Source organism: Canis lupus, chromosome 14 (assembly GCF_003254725.2).
Source record: "Canis lupus dingo isolate Sandy chromosome 14, ASM325472v2, whole genome shotgun sequence".
NCBI lineage: Eukaryota > Metazoa > Chordata > Mammalia > Carnivora > Canidae > Canis > Canis lupus.
This window is the reverse complement of record NC_064256.1, coordinates 48,068,964-48,092,453: the sequence shown is the minus strand read 5'-3', so window position 1 is coordinate 48,092,453 and position 23,490 is coordinate 48,068,964. Positions and strand designations below refer to the sequence as shown.

The window sequence follows — 23,490 nt, the reverse complement described above, 5'->3', positions numbered from 1 at the left end:
GTCTGCCCCAGCATTCCCCCCGCCGCCCCCCGCTTCTCCCATCCAGAGCAGGGCTCATCAAAGCTGCAGTCTACTAAGTCCATTTTAGAAAAGCCGAACACTGATAATAAATAGTTTTCATATTTGAAAGCCTGAGACGAGACCCTGGAGATCTGCACAGGAAAGCTCTACAAATGTACCAAGCCGTGTTATTAGGGCTCAATCTCCATATTATGGTTTATAGATGTTCAGTTGGAACAGTATCAAATGACAGGAGGTTTGAAGCCACTTGAGTTTAAAATATGTATTAGCAGAGTATTACCACACCCTGTTCGATGGCCAGGTCCTTTGATGTGACTTTTTAATTCTCTTTATCTCACGTGTAAATAGAAGCAGGTCGTAGGCAGATGACTGAGTTCCACTCCTAACCTCTGTGAGCTCTTTCCCCATCTGTAAGATAGAAATAATAATACCCACTTATTAATGACACTAATACCTATTCCCAGAACTTGGGGGGGGTTGAAAGAAAGTGAGAAGGGGATGTTCACTGAGCTAAAATCAGATAGTACTACTACCTGGCTCTCAGAGCAGACACTTAAAAGCATGAGTGCCTTCCCCCCCACCCCCTCTGTGAGCTGAACACCCTGTGTAGACAGTTTGCCTGCACTCCAGAGCAGGTCCAGAGTTAAAGCTGAAGCTGACAGATAGGTAGCCTTGACTACAGTGAAATAGGGGCAAATGGAGAGTTGGCCTGAGGAAAGGAAAGAATATTGTCAAGGCAAATTCAGTGATACCTCCTGTCCCTGCCCAGTGCTTATAAATCACTTGCACTCACACTGTCTCCTTTGGGAGTCACAGCAGTTTCATAGAAAAGATTCTTATCCTGATTTTACAGATGGGGAAACTGACACTTAGATGAGCTACATGAAATGCAAGTCATGGGCAGAGTCTAGATTGAAACCCAAGTCTTTCAAGTTCTATATCCTAATCACTACTTTAACACTGCTGACGGCTCTCCCTGTCCAGCTCAAATAGAACAACTCTAGCTTTATTTGATGATGATTAAAAAAAAAAAAAAAAAAACTATGCTCCTGGGTGCCTGGATGGCACAGTCGTTTAAGCATCCAACTCTTGATTACAGCTCAGGTTGTGATCTCAAGTCCTGTGATGAAGCCCAGCATTGGGCTCCTTGTGGAGTCTACTTGTCCCTCTCTCTCTGCTCCCTACCTCTCTCTCCTCTTGCTCTCTCTCAAATAAATAAATAAAATATTTTTAAGAATTTTTTTTTAGGCAGGCGCTCAGCGGTTGAGCACCTGCCTTTGGCCCAGGGCATGATCCTGGGGTCCTGGGATCTAGTCCCACATCGGGCTTCCTGCAAGGAGCCTGCTTCTTCCTCTGCCTGTGTCTCTGCCTCTTTCTCTCATGAGAAAGAGTGTGTCTCATGAATAAACAAATAAAATCTTTAAAAAAAATTTTTTAAATCTCTGCTCTTAAAAAAAAAAAAAAAGAGAGAGATTTAGAAAACACTGTACTCTATCCTGATATCTTAACAGCATAGTGCATCTAAAACTAAGTTACTCTGTATTAGCCTGACTCAAGATGCAAATAATCCCTAATTTGTCCCATCATGATGCCAATCTCTATGGGCTGGGATCTGGGGTGATGTGTTGTTCCCATCTGTGAGTGATAGAATGGAAAGCAAACTGTGGTCCTGTGGTTTGCCCAGGACAGTGTTTGCTGTGGAATTAATGATTACATGCCTGCCCAATATTGCTGTTCGGGCAGATCACAAATGTAGTCGGGAGCTTACCTGCTGTAGGGAGGACATGTGACCAAAGGTTTACTGCCTTGGCAAAGCCAAGTGTGTTTCTGCGTGAGTTTTTATCTGTGGCTTTGTGAAACAAGGAAAGACATTTCTCAGGAGACTGGTCTAGCAAAACGTCACTGAACCGGCTGGTGCTTTTGTGAATATTCTGTAAATGTCAGAGAATCTATAGTGTTGTTTTAACAGATAACCCTGTCCACTAACTCTTAATAAATAATTCTCTAAAGCACCAAGTTGGAAGGTTTTGGGATGGTCGTGGACAGATGCAGCTTGCACTTCCTGCCCCATCTGCCCATGATGCCCTTTCAACCACGCACTGTTCTCAGGGCATGCTGTGCAATGTGTGTTTGTCCTTCACAGGGAACTAAAGGAGAAGATTCAACCAGAAATCCTGGAGTTGATCAAACAGCAACGCCTGAACCGCCTCGTGGAGGGGACCTGCTTTAGGAAACTCAACAGCCGGCGGAGGCAAGGTATTGTGCTTGGGGCCATCCCTGCCCTCGGCTAGGGTGAGCAGCGGCCCGCTCCACGGGGAATCATGGGGCATGGGTGCTGCTTTAAGGGCTGGCCATGCAGCATGGGACTTAGCATGAGAATAGCAGCCCAGGTAAATTCTGACTCCCCATGCATTCCTAGGGAGAATCAGAGAATTACCAGAAGACCCATGGAACTGAAGAGCCATGCTGAGCTATTTAGTGCCTTGAGCCTCCTAGTAGTTGTTCAAGAACAGCTAACATGTATTGAGAGCTTACCACATACTAGCTCTCATTTTACTTATTTTAACGCATTTCATCCTCCTGGTAACCCTGGGTAACCCTGTGATTACACCACTTCACAGATAAGGAAACCAAGACTGAGGAGTTAAGCAACTTGCCCAAAGTTGTGGAAGAGCAAGGATTCATACTCCAGCCACCCTATAGCCCTTCTTTTTATTTTTTTATGGCCTTACTTTTAATGACTCACTCTGCTGTTGTTTTGACAGATAACCCTGTCCACTAACTCTTAATAAATAATTCTCTAAAGCACCAACTTGGAAGGTATCGGGATGGTCGTGGACAGATGCAGCTTGCACACACAGGAAAGCTGGCACCCACTGTTGGGTTTGAACTTCCATCATGAATGGCCCTGATTCTCAAACCCCCATACTGATTCCCTTCTAGGTGAAATTACTTTATTTGGAGACATAAGTAACAGTGAACCAAGACAGGATAGGATCAATCAGTGTTCATAGTCTTGCAAAAAGAAGTTCTGAATTGTCTCAAGTGAATTTTAATCCCAAAATATCATGCCAAAATGGGTGCCATTAGACTAGTTCCAATAGGTAGGGAGCACTTCCAGGTGTTTCTGAGTCAGGGAAGTGAAGCCCTTGGATGGCTTTCTTCTTCTCTTGACAGGCTGCTGATTACAAAGTCACAGTATTCACATCGTACTGTCCTCTAAACACACAGTCAGAAAAATAAAACTGAAAAAGAAGATCTGGGGAGAGGTGAAGAACACACATTAGCAGTAGCAACTATACCAAGAACAAACACCAGTTACGGCCCAGGAGAAACTCGGGTAGATATTTTTGAAAGCCAGCGAGCAGATGCTCTGCTCAGACACAGAGCTCACCCACTAATGACAAACATCCTTCGTGTTCTTTATGCTGGGCCCATCCCCCTGGCCATTTGCCTTAATGGCTTTGTGCTGGATATTGAGTAAAATCAAAACTATTTCAAATATGATGGTTAAAAATCATATTAAGGAACTTCCGAAGGCAGGGCTTCCTTGAGAAATGAAAATGTAGGTTGTTCCCAGAGGATGGAAAGCTATAGCAGTGAGCTTCAGAAGGGGCCTCAGGGGAGCAGACAATGGGCAGAATAATAATCAGAGCTGAGTTACAGCTGGGGCCGAGAAAGGCTCTGGTTGGGAGAACAGCAGAAGAGAGAGCTCCCGTCCTTTCTCCCCGCATCCTTGCATCGGATGTTGTCATCAGGGCAGATGCTGCTCCAGGAAGGTATTGGGGCATGGTGGTGAGGACAAGAGCCCCGGAGCCCGATGAAATGGGTGCAGTCCTGCCTCTGTGCCTGACCAGCTGTGTGACCACGGGCAGTTCCCCTATCTGAAATGAGGACAAAATGCCTGTGTCCTAAAGTTAGCGTGGGGAGGGAAGGTGATCACGACTGTAGCTCTTGGAAAGCAACAACGGAGGGAAGCTACTACTCTTCTGGGAGATTGTGTAGGAAAAGAGCAACGTGCTGGGAGTGAGTAGACTGGGTTCTAGGCTTCCCAACCCTAAGTAGCCAGCTGAGTGCCTTGCCTGTAGGCAGACACGTGACCTCTCAGGGCTACAATTTCCCACCTACTATAGTGGGAGAATAGGACTAGATGATCTATCTCTTTGCTCAGGTGGGCAGATAGTCAATTCTATCCCTGATCTCTTCATCACCTTTGGAAAAATCAATAGTCGGGACATATTGCGCCTATAAGATGATTTATAAAGTTTTTATTCACTTGGCCAAAGGACATAGAAGTAGGAGAAGGAGGGAGGAGATGGCACGGAGATACATTTCATCCAGTTACTCCACTGACGTCCAGTTAGAATCCTCCGGAACCTAATTCAGAGAGCTCAACTTCACCTTCCAGTCTACTTTGTCATGAGTCTTCCCTTTCTAGGCTGAAAGGGATAGATTCTACTAGAATAATCCTGTTCCTAGGTGTAATTATGACAGAGGTTTTTTTTTGGCTAAAGAAGTGTCAGCCAATTATCTGCAAATTTTTCCGGTTTTCTAAAAACAAATTACCTAATGAACAAAAAATTATTAGCACCTGAATTATACATTTATCAGTCAAGCTCCTTAGAGAGCCCGGCCATCCGTATTTAATATAAAATCATCCTTTTGGGTGCAGAAAGGAAGGCCTTTTGGTGTTTGGTGAATGGATTTAAGAGCTGGTGACCAGGTCTATGTGCTTAAAACTAGGGATTCAAAGCAGACAGTGCTGAAATTGGTTTCCTATCACCCCATCGAAACATTCCACTTAGATTCACACAGATTCATGAGGACACGATGTAAACTCATTTTAATCCCTTCGGAAGAGGTGTGCTCCCACAGGCGCTCCCAGAAGGGAACAGCCATGTGCCATCGCAGGTCAAAGAGCAAGCACACTGGGAAGGAATGGTGGCCACGCTCCATTTAAACTTATTCGACAGTGAGTCAAATAGTGATGAGTCAATTTAGGTATCAGCTTTACAGGGGATAATATGAAAGAGCTTTCTGTCCCAGAGCACTGGAAAGCAGAGGAACAGATAGAGTCCTTTACAACACCGCCTTTGGCTAGAAGACCCAAGTTAATACCTGCCCATCATCCGGACTACCTCATCCACAGCTCTGCTGCTTGGTTAGACTGATGTAGAGATTCACAAATCTGGGTTTCTAGGAATTCTGACCACATTAGAACTTGGAGGCAGTAAGTCATGAGAGACCCATCAAGCAGCTTTCAAGGCCTTGCTTTCCCCGCTCACTAGCTGGGTAGCCTTGGGTAATGTTCTAGACCGCTGTCCATGGTCCTATTTCCTCATTTGTCAAATGACGTCAGTTCCTGCAGTTACAAACAGTTGTAAGTAAGGGTTAGATAATACCCTGCATTGATAGCACTCAGTAGAGTGCTTTGCACGTTGTCTAACATGCTTTAGTGATATCTAGCATTAATTTTAGCTTATAGATCCTCAGAATATAGGTTTTTAAACACAGGCAAGAGAGTGACAAAGGATTTCACAAACTAAACCTCACTCCATTCTGTTCTTACCCCAGAGTAAGATAGTTAGATAGTTTGCCCTGCTTCTGTGTCTCCTGGGCTTCTGCAGGACAGCATTCAGGTAAAATTCCAGAAGTTGTGTATGTTAGCCATTATTTGCATCATGAGAATCTGCAGGACCAGGAATTGCTATTTTCCTTACATTTCAGAGATTAGGGTCTTTCAGAATCCTTTGTGTTGAATAGCCTTGATAAAAGCACAGGGCTACACAGTGGAATGTCATTACAAGAAATGATAATATGAAACTTTTGCTTCTCGTTGAAAACGCTGTCCATTTTGTTGGCCAACATCCCTTCTCTAAGCATGAACTCGATAAACTTTTAATTAGGGACTCGGAAGTGAGCAAAACATATGCCCCTGAGGAACTGGCATGTTTCCATGCTGCTTCCAGGAGGGATATACCTTACTTTGGTCTTTCAGCTCACTAAGAAAACCTGGAGCCAAGTGGTATATTCAGGCATGGTAACCAAATGAACTCTTGTTAGGAGCAGGCTATTTCTTCCTCTATCCTTGATTGAAGTTTTTCACTCAATAATTAAACCTTATCATAACCCCTTTTTTATAAAAAATTTTTTAAAAAGCAAGGATAAATAAAAGTGGATTTTCAAAGGAAGAAAATCCAGTTGATTTTCAGGGACAGAGCACTTTCCAGTAGATCGAAATAAGAGATAATCCTTGTTCTTGGAAGGTGGAGGGAGCAGGAGTGGACAAGAGGGGTTGCCATTCATTGGAAGAACAGGAAGTTGTGAGCCACCTCTGTGCAGGGTGCAGAAATGGAGATTTTATATATGTTTTACTAATATGATAATTAACATTACTTAACAAAAGAACAGAATCCCTAAGGTTCTTGTAACTTGGCCACGGCCACTTAACTGATGTGTGAGGGCCAGGTGCGTATGACTCCAAAGTAGCACTTAGGCCAAACCATCTTTAATAGGATTTGGGGCTCTGGAGTCCTCTTCTGTTGTGAAAGAAAGTAGCAGTCTGCAGGGAGCCATCTCTCATTCTGAAGACTGTCCAGTGAAATGAGGAAGATTTGGAAGGCAGGATGGGCCTCTGTCTCTACCTATATTCATTGTCTTCCTTTACTGGACCAGCAGAGGAATCTGGTATCTCATCACCCCTCAAAGAAGACATTTCCCTTTAAAACCATTGCTGGGGTCCCTTTTGTGTTTTATGACTTGAAAAGCTTCAAGCCTGAGCAGGAAAAAGACCTGCACACTCTAAAGATGTTGCACATTTTAGGTTAACCTAGGAAAGCTCTAAAATCCTGATGGAAGTGCCCTAAGATCTCACTTTAGTGGAAGTCACCTGCTTCCCAAACAGGACTCTCAGGGCCCCCTGGGCAGCACGTATCTGCCAACCAGGGGCTTTGTACCCAAGACAAAGATGTGCCCCTGAGTCCACAGCAGAGCTGATCAAGACTCCATTCCTGCTCTGCCCTGTGCCCCACTGACCCGCCCAGCATTTCCCACTCAACAACAGTAGCTGGTATTCCACTTGCCCAGCTCCCCTGCAGTCCTGCTGGCCAGCCCTAAATATGTCTCTAGCCTTGATGATGGAGACTAACCATTAGTTGTACTGTTGGATATAGTTACCTATGGCTCATTTAATTGGAATTAAATAAAACTTGAAACTTCTTTTCCTACTTATTGGATAAGTATCCACAGAGTATTTCTGTCATTTCAGAAAGTTCTCTATCACACAAAGCTGCAAGAATTACAGTTGTCAGTGGTTATTAGCTCCATAATGATCTATGCAACATTGGGAATAGCTTTAATCAGCCCTGGAGACCTTCTCACCAGGCTTGTGAGCTCTAAAACCGGCTTTCTTTTCTGATTCTTCACACACACACACACACACACACACACGCACACCCACACAAATGCACGCGTACAGAGATAGAACGAGAAAATGAAGCACAAAATTGTCTCCATTGTCAGTTTTTGAATTTGGAGAATGAAGAAATGGCTATTAGCATGCTAACACTCATAATTGGCTGGAAGACCTCTCTATTAACTCCTGTTTATTCTTTAAATGCTAGTAAACAATCTTTGATAATGTTCTCACTGCTTCCTACTAATTGCTTTTAGTGACACGATCCACTCATTCATTGCCCAGAGGGATTGAGGAACTAGTAACATCACGCTGGGTTTTGAAAAGAAATACACATTTTTCTTACCATAAAAGAAACTGCAAATCAAGCTGCTGCTGCTGGCTGACACTAAAATTGTCTCCTGCGATGAGCCGGCGTGTTGTGCTGCTCAGGGCTGGCAGTTCTGCTGTCCTTTACAGCAGCTCCACCTTGGAGACAGACATACACCAGTTATGATGCCTCTAAACCTCCCCAGAGCTAATGACTCCAGCCTTTATCCTGAGGAAGGCACTGGCATGATATCTACCCATTGGCTTATGAGCAAAACAGCCTCCCCAAGACTTTTCAGCCCCGTCTCTAATATTTTGCCATCCATCCAAGATTCCTGTTTGATGGGGAGGAACAAAGTAATCACTTACACCAATGACGTGCAGATCTTTTTTGCTCTCTCCCATTTTAGTAGTAGACTGAGAAAAAGGAACTCCTTAGGAAGGAGAGGAGTCAGCCAGAGGCAGGAGGAAAACCAGAGGAGTGTGATGTCATAAAAGTCAAGAGAACCTAAGCCTCTGGAAGGAGGAAATTCCATCAGCTGTGCACCTGATATTGTCATGGCAGGGTTCTGGGGAGCCTTTTGTGTTCCCTTTCAGCTAATGGCCATCGCAACTTTGCAAAGACGATGCTTGCTTTGCCTCCAGGAACCCTGATAACTGGCCACTGTTCTCTGTTAGCTTCTGAGTTGGAGAATATGTTGCACAAGAGACCTTCCCTATTCCCATTTTTCCCTGTGGTACAGTCAGAGTTGCTGAGTCCCTAAGCCTACTTCCCAAACCTAGGAAACGGGTGTTTCCACCATGTTTCTCTCAGTTGCCACCAAGAACCTGGGGAACTCTTTGTCCTTCAACTTCTTGGCTTTTGTCTCTCACATCTGTCTGCCTTTCATACTGATGACTTTTTGCTGTACCCAGTAGACTGCCATGCGCCTGCCTCGTAGGCACTCTGCAAATATTCATTGGATAAATAAACGTCCCTTGAAAGTATACGCGGCAGAGATTTTGGAAGACTTACAAATGAATATAAGTTGTGCATTTTACTTCACAATCTATCTGTTTGTACCACTTAAATTTTGTAATGCTCCCCCAGCATCCTGAGAATGAATGATCTTTGATTGCGTCATATTGACCCTTGGGCTTTGGGTTGCTGCCGTTACCCCTAGAGCTTATCCCAGCTTAAGAAGTGAGGGATCCCTGGAGAGAATAGGTTGGGCCCTTACTCAGAATAAGACCAGCGTGTCCCAGGGCACAGCTCACTGACTTCCTTGCCAGCTTTGGACACCCTTCAGTTGCTCACTAGCTAAAACTCCCACTGCCGAGGTGTCGGGAAGGAGGCATCATAGTAAATCTCTCCAGCTGGCTTTGCACAGTCTCCGCAGGCCACTTAGACGAGCTGAAAGCTCCCTTTGGGGAGGAAGAAGCTACGCAGCCCATCATGCAGGCCCCCCAAGAGCACTGTTGATGCTCACGGCCAAAGCACGGCCAGCTCCTTTGGAATTCACAATTCCTGTTGTGAATCACAAGTCCAATTCCCAAATGTATTCTCCTCGTAGAGGACTGATGATTATATGTTTGCCTAATTGAAATGACTGGAAATTATTCAGGGAGTAACTTTATTTTCTCCCTTTGAAATACTCTCCCAGGAAAATGACCTGTGTTGTATGTATAGATAGAACTTAATTTTGAAAATTGAGCAAGACCAGCTGCTGCCCTAGCCGTCAAGTAATTTTTCCTTTCCTCTCGCATTTTTCCACCAGAATTCATATTCTTTTTAAATATATGGGTTGCCATATTCGGACTGCACTCAAGAATTCTCAAACCCTATTTATAGATGAGGAAGATAGGAATCACAGAGGCATTTCACTTTTGTGGGTCAAGTTTGGGAGTTTTCTTTGTTCATTGTGTGGTTTTCCTTCCATTTTTAAAACTTTCTTTTCGGGCACCTGGGCGGTTCAGTGGTTGGGCATCTGCCTTCGGCTCCGGTCGTGATCCCAGGTCCTAGGATCGGGTCCTGCACTGGGCTCCTCGTGGGGAGCCTGCTTCTTGATCTGCCTATGTCTCTGCCTCTCTCTGTGTATCCCTCATGAATAAAAAAATAAAATCTTAAAAATAATAAATAAAACTTACTTTTCTATTACAAGAGTCTTAGTTAAAACACAAGTTTTGCATGAAGGCAATTTTAGATAGGAAAACCATTTCCTTACAATGTTACAGAGCACTTTCTAATTAGAATAGTTCAAAACAATACATCTGCAGACACAATAATGAGGTGACTTGACCAAGGCCACCATATTCACCAACTACATAACTGCACAGATGGGCGTACAGATGCTTTCAAGGTCATGCATGCTTTGTGCCTTAAGCGTTTTGACCAAGTCTCCTTGGGTCCTCATTTATCAACTTAGCCAACACCAACTGTGCAACTCCTATGTCCCAGACACTGTGCCAAGGGATTGGGACCGTGCAATTGTGAAGACAGTGGCTGTCATTAGAGAGCCCTGGCTTCCCCACACTGTCCGAGCTCATGAGTATCCTGAGTCTTCTTGCATCAGTAATTGTTCACAGTACACCTGCTAGGGCAAGTTGCTTACCTGCGGCTTGTGGCAAATGATGAGAAATACCAAGAGGCTTACCATGGGGATACCAATAATCAAGAAATATGCTGGGGCAGCTAGGAGAATGGGGAGAGTCCCTTCGGCAGTAGTAATCGGAGAGGGCTTCCTGGGGGAAGAGGCGTCTAAGCACAGCCTTGCTTGAGAGCGTCACAAAGATTGCTGTCACAATTTAAGTTCCTTATCTATAAAAAGTGTTTTTTGCCTCCTCCTTCCTACCTCACAGGCTTATTCAAATATTTTTAATACATGGGAATGCAGAGGAGGTTAAGTGAGGGAGTTACTTATAAGAATGGCCCTAAGGCCCTGGTCATGCCTATTTCTTTGGTTTTGTCTTAATATTTTATATATGTTTTTAGTTTCAGGCGTACAAGATAGTGATTTGATACTTATATATGTTACAAAATGGTCACCACAGTAAGCGTAGTGACCATCTGTCACCATACAAAGTTGTTACAGTGTTACCAATTACATTCTCTATGCTATACAATACATCCCATGTCTTATTCATTTTATAACTGGGAGACTGTACCCTTTAGCCCAATTCTAGTCATGTCTATTTAGAGAAATAAACTCTAGGAATTAGAGAGGAGACGATTGTGAATATCCTCGCGCTTTGGATAAATCCCTGAATTATTTAGATTATTTCCTCATGAATTCCACCCCCATGTGTATCACTAATATCCTGACAATTCATTCTTTGATTAATTGGTGTGTAGTAGCCCCAGGGATGGGGGTCTGGTATACCAACTAAGATATGGCACACAGCTATCTCAACAGTCTTAAAAGAGGTATGTAGAAGGAGAAGAGTTCCAAGAAAGCCGTTTTTTCTACATCTCCCTCCCCACATCTGCCAGGCCTAAGTGGACAAGTGGTAAACCCCATAGTCATTATAGATATTAATGAAATGATGCTCTGGAAACCACCACCTCAGAAAACCTGGTGTCAGTATTCCTGAAGGATTTCACAACCTCCCCAGTGGTTAAGCAGGACAGCGCCAACTAAATATCAAAATCCAAAGGGGACTCATTGCCCAGGGCTCTAGAATTCATTCCTTCCCGAAGACTTAAAATCAAATGCATTACTTGCACTTCCAGGCAAGACTATTAGAAAATAAGGATGTCGATATTTTTGGAATTCAGAATCACCTGTCTCATAAATTTGTGTGTTTGTGTCTGTATTTTTCCCTCAGACAAGTTTTGGTACTGTCGACTTTCACCCAACCACAAGGTCCTGCATTATGGAGACTTGGAAGAAAGTCCTCAGGGAGAAGTGCCCCACGATTCCTTGCAGGACAAACGTAAGTGGCTCTCCCATGCAGGAGGAGTGAGTTTGCATTGTTGGTTTAGCTTCCTGGTCACAAAATAGCATGCTGGAAAACGACCAACCCAAATAAATCCACTGGGCATGTCTCATCTTGTTGAGCATCTTGGCCTGAGCATTCTCATCATGGACAAGAACCTGAGAGATTAGGGGTTTGGGACTGAACAGAGGAGGGCACAGAAGGAATGCTCACATATCTTTCCAGAAAGACGTACGCCTGGGGTTCAGACATCCACTTTTGCACTACTTCTCCAGGTGCTGTTTCAAGAAGCAAAGACAATAGAAGCCTGACTCTGTCAGTTGTCTTATTCTGGTGATGAAATAATTTCTCATGAATCATGTGCTTGATTTCTAGCACATTTATTCATTGTAGTTCAGTGTATCCTATAATTATAATGCAGAGCTAATGGCAGACCCCAGTATGGCTAACCTACTTCAGGAGAGGTAACTTAGAAAAATCTATGATCAGTTACAGTCCATTGTCAACTAACGATTCCCTGAAATACATGTTATTTGTATTTATTTGCTGTTTCTGCATGGTGTCTGTTTTAACATGTATGTTTTGAAGAGTCCGTAATTTACTAGATTATTTTAGCCCAACACCAAGCCAGGTTCCAGGTTTTTAGACAATATTAAGTGTACAAGTTAAACCAGGTATTAAAGAAACATTAAAATATACCAGGGTCATGAATTGATTTGGAAGAGGAATGAGATAAAATGAACATAACCTCAGAGGATATCCCAGGTGGAGAAATCAAAGAGTGAGAGTGAGAAAAAAAAAATAAAAAAACACTTTCAAATAGTCTTCAAAAGTCATGCTGACCAGATCAAATCCTTATGCCAAGCCCCAGCACCCTTCCTTTCATCACCCCAGGACCCACAGAAGTCAGCTCTGGACTGCCTTCCTTGCAGCCCATGGCTACTAAAGGCAACAAATAACCACAGTGAGAAATTCCTGACACATTCAGACGCTGGAACATTCTCTCTTTGCCCCTGCTGCAAAATGGAAGACTCTGGTCTTCATAGGGTCATTTAGTTCAGAAGCAAGCTTGTTTGCTGTCATAGGAGCACTGCCTTCCTGGCCCACATCATCGGTACCTATTAGTGGGAGGAGAAGGAAATCCGAAACACATGACTGCAGAGTCTGGGGTAGTGTCTGTGAACCCCTACTGCGGCAGCGTTCTGGGGCTCTGGCCCTAATGAGGACCCTCCCTTCAGGTCTCAGAAAGCCTTCTCCATTCCACCGTGGACAGGCCAGACCAGTGGTTCTGAGTATGGTCCTTGGACCATGAACAGCATCTCCTGAAAACGTACTAGAAATGCAGATTCCCTGGCCTCATTTCCAGTCCTACTGAATCAGAAACTGGGTTTGGGAGCCAGCCATCTCAGTCTTAAGAGACTCTCCAGGCAATTCTGATGCACGCTCATGAAAACAAGAACCACCGAGCTAGGCACTGCCTGATACTCTTCTCTTCGTGGTGGTCTTCCATTAAAAAATGAGATCTAACTAAAATTTAATATCACATTTCTTTCATTAAAAATGGGCTCTTAATCATGAAAAACAATAAGAGAGACCTAAAAGACCTAATCTTGGAATATAGCACAGTCCCATCTACTAAATCACATTAGCTTTATTAAAAATTCACAGCTGTGTCTGTATTTTCCTCTGTTTGCTATTAACTGGTGAAAACTCACTGGTGAAACCTCCCTTGTGAACTTGGAACTGTTCAGAGGCCAGCAATTTGGAATCAAGACTCTACCACGGTAAAATGAAGAGTTAAAGGTTACTGTTACTCAACGCAACTAGTTATATACAAAGTCTTCATAGTCTGGTTCTTAACCTGACCAGGAAATAGGCAAGTGATCTGGGCAACACACACACACACACACACACACCTTGATTGACTTTCTTCCTCACACAGACAGTGAATCGGCTCTCCCTCTCACTGGACATATTATTTATCCCCATATTTTTGTAAAAGATTTTATTTATTTATTCATGGGAGACACAGAGAGAGAGAGAGAGGCAGAGACACAGGCAGAGGGAGAAGCAGGCTCCATGCAGGAAGCCCAATGTGGGACTCGATCCTGGGTCTCCAGGATCATGCCCTGGGCCGAAGGCAAGCGCCAAACCGCTGAGCCACCCAGGGATCCCTATCCCCAAATTTATAAGTCTATGATCCACTTCTCAACTCAGAGATGGATATCCAATTGGCATTGTTTGCAGGTTTTATTTATTTTTTTTATTTTTAAAGATTTTATTTATTTACTCATGAGAGACACACAGAGATAGAGAGAGGAAGAGACACAGGCAGAGGGAGAAGCAGGCTCCATGCAGGGAGCCTGATGTGGGACTTGATCCCAGGTCTCCAGGATCTTGCCCTGGGCTGAAGGCAGTGCTAAACCGCTGAGCCACCCGGGCTGCCCTGTTTGCAGGTTTTATATGCAGCACTCCCATTCTAGCTGGTTCTGCTGCTTAGGAAATTGGTAGCCCTGCTCCTAGAGAAAGTCGAGGTGTAGACCACTCCTAAGCCTTGTAGGGGCAATTATAGGGCTTGTCAACAAGCTGATACCCCCTGGCTCTACCAAAGCCTGCACCCCAAGAGGCCAGGGTGAAAGTAACTAGCTATAAACCCAGACTACCAGTGCCGGGGAGAACCAGCTCAACAGGTGGTCACAGAAGAGTAAGGCCAGTGCTGCAAATCTCCAGACAGCTTTTGGGAGTGGCCACAGAGTGATACTGGTTCCGGGAAAGGGTTACAGTGGTCCCTCGACAATGGCTCAAAACCCCCAGCCCACCCCTTCCTCTGCAGCCTTTGAAAGCCAGTACTTCAGACTTCAAAAGAGCTGTTCCATCAACAGTTTATCCATTGCAGGATAAACCAGGAATGCATACTTGTACAGGTGTGTGCATGTAAGAGGGTGTGTGTGTGTGTGTGTGAAAGAGAGAGGGGGGGGATCCCTGGGTGGCTCAGCGGTTTAGCGCCTGCCGTTGGCCCAGGGCACGATCCTGGAGTCCCGGGATCGAGTCCCATGTCGGGCTCCCGGCATGGAGCCTGCTTCTCCATCCTCCTGTGTCTCTGCCTCTCTCTCTCTCTCTCTCTCTCTCTCTCTCTCTACGTCTATCATAAATAAAATAAATAAACATTTAAAAAAAGAAAGAAAGAAAAAGAAAGAAAGAAAGAAAGAAAGAAAGAAAGAAAGAAAGAAAGAAAGAAAGAAAGAAAGAAAGAAAAAGAGGGAGAGAGGGAGAGAGAGATAGAGAGAGATTGTATCTGTATGCACATATGAGCCAAGGAGGGTGTGTATTCATGTAAAAAAGTAAAATGAGCCCAGTATGTGCCTGGGATGAGCAGGCCCCAGCTTAGGAAACTAAAGTTTGCTGCTTCAGGTCTGCCACTGGTTTGCATTTAATTCCAATTCTGCATTCTGCCCCCATCCTCTTAGAGCCCTTAGAAGTCATAAACTTCATTCCACTAGAAAAATGAAATGTTCCTTTAATTAATATCAAGTGCCACTGCTCCTGCCATGTACGACTGCCCTCTCTTGAGACCAAGGGGGAAATTGTCTTCCGCCCCTTGAGTTAATCAGTGCTGAATATTGAGATATTGATGAATCAAAGAGTGTAATTGAATCTTCTTAATAAAGAGAGGGTGAGTAAAGATTGAGGGCCTCTCCTTGGCTGTCATCACCCCTTAAGGTTTAGGAAATCTCTCCTCGTATTACTTCTATTTGGCAGGAGAGGTGGCCCCACATCTCAACCACCAGTTTACAGACTCTTGTCACCCCCAATAGTCACTAGACTCCATGGCTTTCCAGGGGTGCCCCCAGGCTCCTCAGTGCTGCCCTTTGAAAGAATCTAGGCCAGAGCTCCTCACTCCCACATCAAAGGGGCCAGCGAGGAAAAGGCTCACTCCCTCACAGGGTGATTAAGCCTGTTACAGAGGATGAGAGGAGCAGCTGAGATAGCAAAGTGGACAATTTAGGTCACTGAAGCAAGGTGAATAATTCAGGTCCCTCAATCTACGGAGACAATTAACTTTGATTATTGATAATGAGAATAATTACAAACATTTATTGAGTGCTTACTATATGCCAGGCACTGTGCTAAAAGCTCTACATAAATTTCCCTCTTCCTAACCTAGAGAGGTGGACCCCATTGTTCTTTTACAGATAAGGAAACTGAGGTACAGAAAAATTTAAATAACCTGTTCATGGCTAGTAAACAGTAGAACAGAGATCTATGCAACCATCCAACTCCATAGCCCTAGCTTTTACCCCCAACCCTGTACTACCTAGATGAAAAGCCAACAATGATCCTGGGTCCAGTGTTAGGAGGTCATTCTTGGGGCAACTCTATGATGTAACCGATGTAAGTGTTCCACATTGCAGATGAGGAAGGTTAGGCTCCAAGCACTTCAGCCCTAAGTGGAACAACCAGTGGTGAATCTAGAATTCAAAGCCAGTCAGTGACTCCAAAGGCACAGCCCTTCCCACCGCTCTGTGCTGCCAAGTTAGAGATCAGATTCTTCACTGAACTGTACAGGGATAGGGTCTACCTGTCCCTCATCTGTATCACCACTCTTAGAGGCACCTATGGTGCTGTATATACAGCAATTGCTCATGGCTTACTAACTACTTCCTAGGGTGGTTTCTGCCTCAATTTAGCTCCCAGTGGTGAAACCTAAAAGAATTTTGGTGGCTATACTTAACTTTTTCAGTTGTATTTTTGTTTTAAATCATAATTTCAGTTCCTTCCACAAAAATTAGCAGCCATAGAGTTTCCTAGAGTATCTGAAGTGATTGCCAGCCACCTCTGGGGCTGTGTTCAGCATGATTTGGGTGCTGATACCTTCCAAAAATAGGGAGAAGTCATGACTAAGCGAGAGAGCATAGAGTAGAAGAAAAAACAGTCCCAACTCTGTCCCCCACTAACTACGTGACATTGCATCATTTATTTCTTCTCTGTAGGCTTCAGCTTGAAAAAAGATTGAAAGGAATGAATGCCCCAAGGATTTAGAGTGGGATGTAGGGTGCCAGCAAGGACCCTTTTATTTCTCATATCTCCGGGTACCACTTCTTTAAACTGCTCCCACATTTAAAAAAAAAAGTCTAATGGAAACACTAGCCTGACTTTGAAGTAATCAATAGCCCTCTCCTGCCTCCTCAGAGTGTAGATTCAAGGGACATGAGTCTGATTCTGCTCATGGGAATAGAAAGGATGGCATTCTAGCCCTTCTGATGCCTAATCTTCCAGTACATCTAGAGACAAACTATGCAAACAGCAACCTTTAAAAGCCACAGTGTATTTTTAGAATTTTGTGTTTCCTCTTAGCCATAATCCTGTGAGTAATACAGCAGCTTGTCTCCTTGACAGGGGACAATACATATAAAAAACAGAATATGTACTGCCACAAGCATGGTGGAAAAGTTCCTTTTCTCCCCTGAAGCCTTCTCATTAGAGATTCTGAAGACTACTCCCACCGTAGACTTTTGTGTTACTCTTGTCGGGTTCCATATGATGGGTTTTCAAAGCCAAAGGGTAACTTAGTATTTATAGATTGTAGAAACTCTTTCTAGTTCGTTGACCATGTTATATATTATACAACAAAAGATTTCCGCAAGGTACTTGTGACTCAAACTCCATCTGAAGCTTGAGAAGGCTTTTGAATTGGTAGGTTAACTCTTTCGCAAATTCACTTCCACGGTGGATGTTCAATTGAAAAGTAAACACAGAGTCAACCCAACTTCTGAAAGTGCCCAAATGTCCCCCTCCTGGGGTAGTGATGAGGCAACCAGATTGACCGCTGAGGGGAACAGGGCTGATTATTGGTTATAAAAATGGATTTCAGGAGAGCTGAAGTCAGCCGGTTGTGGTCACAAGTAGGTCCAGGAATTATAGAGACCATCTATAGGAAGATGCCAAATCAGAGGGGCAGGAAAAGCATCCAAGGTAAAAAGGATGATGTCCCTCAAGGTAGGCTGCATTGCTGCAGTATGCTGCTGGAACAAACAGCTCCAGATCTCAATGGCTTATGACAAGAGTTTCTCACCCACATTGTATAACTGACATGGGCTGTGAAAGGACTGCGCCACACCAATGGCTGCTATGCCATCCCACATCTGTGCCATCTGGATGGAAAGTGTAGCCTGTTCAGTTTCTGACGAGAGGCTGATGGATGTGGACTTTTTACTGCCTCCTTCAAGAAGACACATGCATGCTGCTGCCTCTCACATTTCACCGGCCAGACCTAATCAGGGGGCCCAACCTAACTGCATAGACTGCTGGGAAGTATAGTCTTCCAATGCCCAGAAAGGGAGGAAGACCAGATATCGGTCAGCACAAGTAACATCTGCCCATGCAATCTAGAATCAGGACTGCAAGATGAAGGAGTGGATGGGGGAACAGAGAGCAGGGAGGATGTGCAGAGATTATGGGAAGGGTTCATTACAACCCCACTTCTGTCCAGGGTTAGAGAAAGCTCTAGGGCTCTCAACAGATTTGAACAAGATCTTAGCAATTGTAGGGAACCTGGAAAATGTTAGCTTTTCCAGGGTCTTCCTGTGGTATCATTTTGATATTCTATATGTTTCATCATTTCATCTTCATCTAAATCTCTCCCCTACAACCCAATTCCTCAGTAAAGGTATATGAACTTTAATTATGAAATCTCTCATTATCTTCTTCATTAGGGGAATCTAAGGCATTGATTACTCAAAGTTTCTGCAGATCCTAAGTTCACAATGCCTTGTGGGCCTAAAAGACTAGGGATTGGAGAGGAACAGGTGATTTCACAGTTTTTTAAAGTGTGGTTCCAAACCATCTTACTGCCTTTTCTCTCTCAGATGATCTTGGCAAAAAGTTTCCAATGCTCAAACCTGTCCATGTCTTTTATCTTCCTCCTAAGTCCTGAGTAAGACATGAGATAACATCATTTTATCTAACTACATTATTCTCAGGATCTCTAAGATTAATACCAGCTACCATTTCCCTATCAGAAAAGAATGTTCCTTTTCTTTAATTGAGTTTACTTTTGTTGTCTGTAAAATAGAGATTAAAAATATGCCTGCCTCACAAAGTTGCCATGAGAATCAACAAGATGGGGGATGCTTGGGTGGTTGAGCATCTGCCTTCAGCTCAGGGCATGATCCTGGGGTCCTGGGATCCAGTCCCATATCGGGCTCCCTGCATGGAGCCTGCTTCTCCCTCTGCCTGTGTCTCTGCCTCTCTCTGTGTGTCTCTCATGAATAAATAAATTTAAGAAAAAAATAACAAGATGGTAGAGAGCTGGAATTTGGAGAGTGAGTGTTCAGATCCGGATTCATTTTTTTGTGGTAATTCATTTTCCTTGTTATCCAACACTCAGAAGCTAATAGATGCAGGTACTGTAGCAAGAGATACCAGTGTGTGTGAAGCACCTGGCATTGTTCCTGGCAGCAGCGGTTCTTCCGTATTATCAGTATCAGTACTGCTAGTAGTAGTATCATTACTGCTGATTCTGATACCATTACTTTTACACAACAATGATGGGTTTTCTTAGGATTTGTTTTAGTGAACCAAATTCTGCTTGTGAACGTAGATTTTTTTTTTCTTCCCAGGGATGCTTTTTAGTAAAATATAAGAATCAATTTTAGTTTCTGGTCCTGGGATTTTGCCTTTTTCTCTTTCTCTTTTTACCTTTTTTCTTTTCTCTTGTTGCAGTAGTTTCCAGGAATGACAGCTGTGCCCACAGACACCGTGCTCACCCCTGCTTCTTTACTGACATCTCAGCTTTCCCATGGTGTAGTGACTTTCATTTTCTTATGAATTGCAGTGCCGGTGGCAGATATCAAAGCTGTGGTGACGGGGAAGGACTGCCCTCATATGAAAGAGAAAGGTGCCCTTAAACAAAACAAGGTATGATTTCCAAAGTTCTTGCAAATAGTGTTATCTGCACAGTGCATTCAGCGATGGTAGGGGGCCCATCCCTGTGTTAGTAACAGTGTGCATGTGTGTGCGCATGTGCTTGCATGCATGCATCTGCATGTGCTGTTGCATGTCACTTAGCTCTCCTTTTCCCTTCTCTGACTGCTTTTATATCCCTTAGCCTTATACTTTCACTGATCACTTCAGAACCCCCACCTCTTCCGTTTTCTCCCTTCCTGTCTCCTAACAACCTTCGGGATGGCTGTCTTCACCCACTATTGTCACCCAAGCTTTCTCTGCTCATCTTCATCCATTCTCTGGGGCTCTCCTAGCCTCCCATTTATGTTCATGTTGTCTCCTCCCTGACTTCCACCCCAATCTCTTCCATTTTACCTCCTTCGGTAGCCTCTCTGGAGTCTCTGTGAATCCTGAGAAAGGCAGATACCAGAACACTCAAAACATTTTAGACAATTTAAGGGCCTGATAGTCTTCAGCATCATGGAAAGTATTATTAAATAACTCAAAATCAGCTTAAGGGAGAAAATTTCCCCCAACGTGAATATTGCATAAATTCTCTTCATATCACAGTATCTTTCATCTTCCCCTCCTGGTTTACCAACCAACTGTTCATCATAACAGCCTGTTCCATACCAGAGGGTATGGCAGGAGGCACCATTTGAAAAGATGGAAGAATTTCCTTTGCCCCCAGTCTGGAGGTATTTGCCCTTGGAAGGCCACGAGGGAGCCAATTCTTTGTTTCTACCTCTCAGCATCTTGTGATACATAGTACCCATCCATAAACAAAATTATCTAGATTGATCTGGGTGCTCTAGCCACCTTGGTACCAAAAATATCACATAGATCAGTTGTACTGTAAAAGTACTATTTATGAAGGTAAAGGGAAGCGGATACAGCCAAGAAGGCCGATAACAAGATCACTGCTTCCTAAGTCACGTAAATATAACTCACCTCAACTCGATGTGAATTCCTTCTTTGTCAAGCCTGTCACAGCATCATCAGATGATGCGCTTAACTGACAAACATAATGATATAAGGGCATGCTTCAGAGTCTGTGGGTCAACTGTTACACAGCATTTCTTTCTTTTTCATGATATGGGAAACAGGGATTGTACCACTCCTCAGATTTCAGAGGAGCATCCTTAACTGAATGAAGGTTCCCAGTCTTCATGGTTTGCCTCTCCTACCACCTGATATCAGAGCACAATCTCAGGGACTACTGTCTCTGCTCATTTCCAGCACTGGCTCAGCTCTGTCCCATGGTTACATAACACTTGGAGCTGAACAGGAAACAATGTGAGGAAATTGGCAGAAACAAGACTTTATAACCCAGAGAAGGCCAGGAAGGGTGTAGTTGGCAGCAAAACAGACTGCCAGGACTCATGCACTCTGAGTAGGGATAGAGAAGATAATGTAAAATATGTGTGGAGAGACTGGTTTCAGTCCCAACGTGGAAGGCACTTGGGAATTGTCACTCCTGTCCTTACAGTAAGAAGAAACTGAATAAAGTAATAGTCAACAATTTTCTTGGATCTACTAGGAACTGAGGTCACAGGGCAAATCACCACCCCGGAATCTGGAGAGTCAAGTGCATCCAGAGAGTCACAGCCAGATCTGCTCACCTGAGCAGAATCCACTGGAACTATAAATTATAGGATCACTTAAATGACAATTCTGATTAATTGCTGAAGGCTGAGTGTGGGCTAGTGTGAAGGTGAGAAACTCAGGGTTTCAGTTTTCTGGGGGGCATGCTTTCATGGGCTTTTCAACCAGTAACCCTAGCAGATTCCCACAGTGAAGAACTGAAAAGGACTACCCTTCATGTCTCTGGCAGGGGAAAAGGAGGAGAAATCATGACATATTCCAGAGACTTCCCCATAACAAAGTTCTGTTTTGCAGACCCGTTTCCTATCTAGGGGAAGAGAATTTATCCCATTTTATCTCATTTTAGCCTTCTGTCTCAACTGTGGGGTTGGGGGTGGAAGAGACATAGTCAACAACAGTCAGAGCCTCAAGGAAATTGATAGGAAACTCTACAGCCAGAGAAAAAGGGAGGAGTAGGAGGGGAAGGGGAAGGCTATACCATTTGAGAAGGTGACAGCTGCAAGATATAGAGTCCCTAAAAGATAAAGGTTTAATTGGTAAATTATAGAATCCAATCCCTCACCCAAATCCTACCACCACACCCATATCCTATCCTACCGCCACACAACCTATTATCCAAGATAATAACATTGGATTAGGGCGGAAAGATCTGCCAGACATACACTCTCTCTGAGGAGGAATACTTAGGGAAGCCCACTTGTTCTCAATAGAGAAGGCAAAAAGAGGGATACTAGAGGAATTTGAAGCCTCTGGCACTTAAAGCTTCAGCAAATATTAAACATATTGCAATTCCATGCCAGATTAACATAAATCATCACCATAAGGGTCTATATATATCACTTCTTATTGCCTGACACAACATGTCTGGATCTCAACAAAAAATTACACGCCTGCCAAAAAGCAAGAAAAAACAGCCTGAAGAAACAAAGCAGTCATCATAACCAGACTCCATTATGACACAGACTCTGGAATTATCAGTTTAAAATAACTAGATTATAAGTGTCTTAGACTCTAATGGAAAAAAGACACAACCTGAACAGATGGGCAATGTAAGCAAAAAGATGGAAACTCTAGAAACGAATCAAAAGGAAAGGCTATAAATAAAAACACTGTCACAGAAGTGAAGGATGTTTCTACTCCGCTTATCAGTAGACTTGACATGGCCAAGGAAAGGATTAGTGGCTTAAAGATGAGTCAACAGAAACTTCTAAACAAAATCATAAGGAGGGAAAAAATGGAAACCTCAAAGAACTGGGAGATAATTGCAAAAAGTATAACATATGTATAATCAGAATACCAGAAGAAAAAAAGAATGGGGCAAAAGAATATTAAAGCAAGAATGGCTAAGGACAGTCCAATATTAATAACCCACACAAAACCACACATCCAGGAAGCTTAAAGGACACTAAGCAGGACAAATATGCAAAAAAAAAAAAAAAAAAAACCACAACACTTAGGCATATCATATTCCAACTACAGAAAACCAAAGACAAAGAACTGAGAGGAGAAATTCACAAATCTATCATTATATCAGGATTTCAGTACCCATCTGTCAGTAATTGATAGATGAAGCAGACAGAAAATCAATAAAGATATTGATGACTTAGAACAGCACCATCAGTCAACTTGATCTAATTAACATTAATAGGAAATCCACCTGACAATAGCAGAATACACATTCTAATGAAACAAGAGACATTCACTGGATAGACTACATTCCGGGCCATGAAATATACCCTAACAAATTTAAAAGAACAGCAATCATACAAAATACATTTTCAGGCCAGAGTGGAGTTAAGTTAGAAATCAGTAACAGAAAGATAGCTGGGAAATCTCCCCAAATATTTGGAAATTTAAGAATACACTTGTATATAACCCATAGTTCAGAAGTCTCAAGAGAAATTACAAAATAAACAGAGTTAAAATATAAGATCAAGATGTGGGGGATGGGGCAAAAGCAATGTTGGAAGGAAACTTGTAACATTAAACACATATATATTAGAAAAGAAGAAAGATTTAAAAATCAATAAAGTTTCTACCTTACCAAACTGGAGAAGAGCAATCTAAGCCTAAAGCAAAGAGAAGAAAAGAAATAATTAATATTAAAGTTGAAATCGATGAAACTGAAAACAGAGAAAATAAACAAAAGCAAAACTTGGTTTTGGAAGATATTAATAAGACAGTTAAATATCCAGCCTGACTAACCAAAAAAAAAAAAAAAGAGAGAGAGAGAGAGAAAGAGAAGAAGATACAAGTTGCCAATATCAAAACAGGTGTGGAGA

The 23,490-nt window shown here is 43.2% G+C and overlaps 1 protein-coding gene and 1 long non-coding RNA gene across 8 annotated transcripts in view; one reads left to right on the top strand and one right to left on the bottom strand.

The window, feature by feature from the left end:
• ELMO1 (engulfment and cell motility 1) overlaps positions 1–23,490 on the top strand; it is a 526,001-nt gene that overhangs the window by 490,309 nt on the left and 12,202 nt on the right. For all 7 annotated transcript variants that reach the window (XM_025464640.3, XM_049093811.1, XM_049093813.1 and 4 more), the window contains 3 exons: positions 2,165–2,277; positions 11,549–11,656; positions 19,494–19,576. In XM_025464640.3, the coding sequence (XP_025320425.1) occupies positions 2,165–2,277; positions 11,549–11,656; positions 19,494–19,576 (304 nt within the window). The remainder of the gene's footprint in view (positions 1–2,164; positions 2,278–11,548; positions 11,657–19,493; positions 19,577–23,490) is intronic.
• Positions 169–8,241, bottom strand: LOC112670729 (uncharacterized). The gene is made up of 3 exons (XR_003143161.3): positions 8,114–8,241; positions 7,782–7,903; positions 169–429 (listed from the first exon to the last, which is right to left on the bottom strand). It is a non-coding gene; the product is annotated as an uncharacterized LOC112670729 (long non-coding RNA).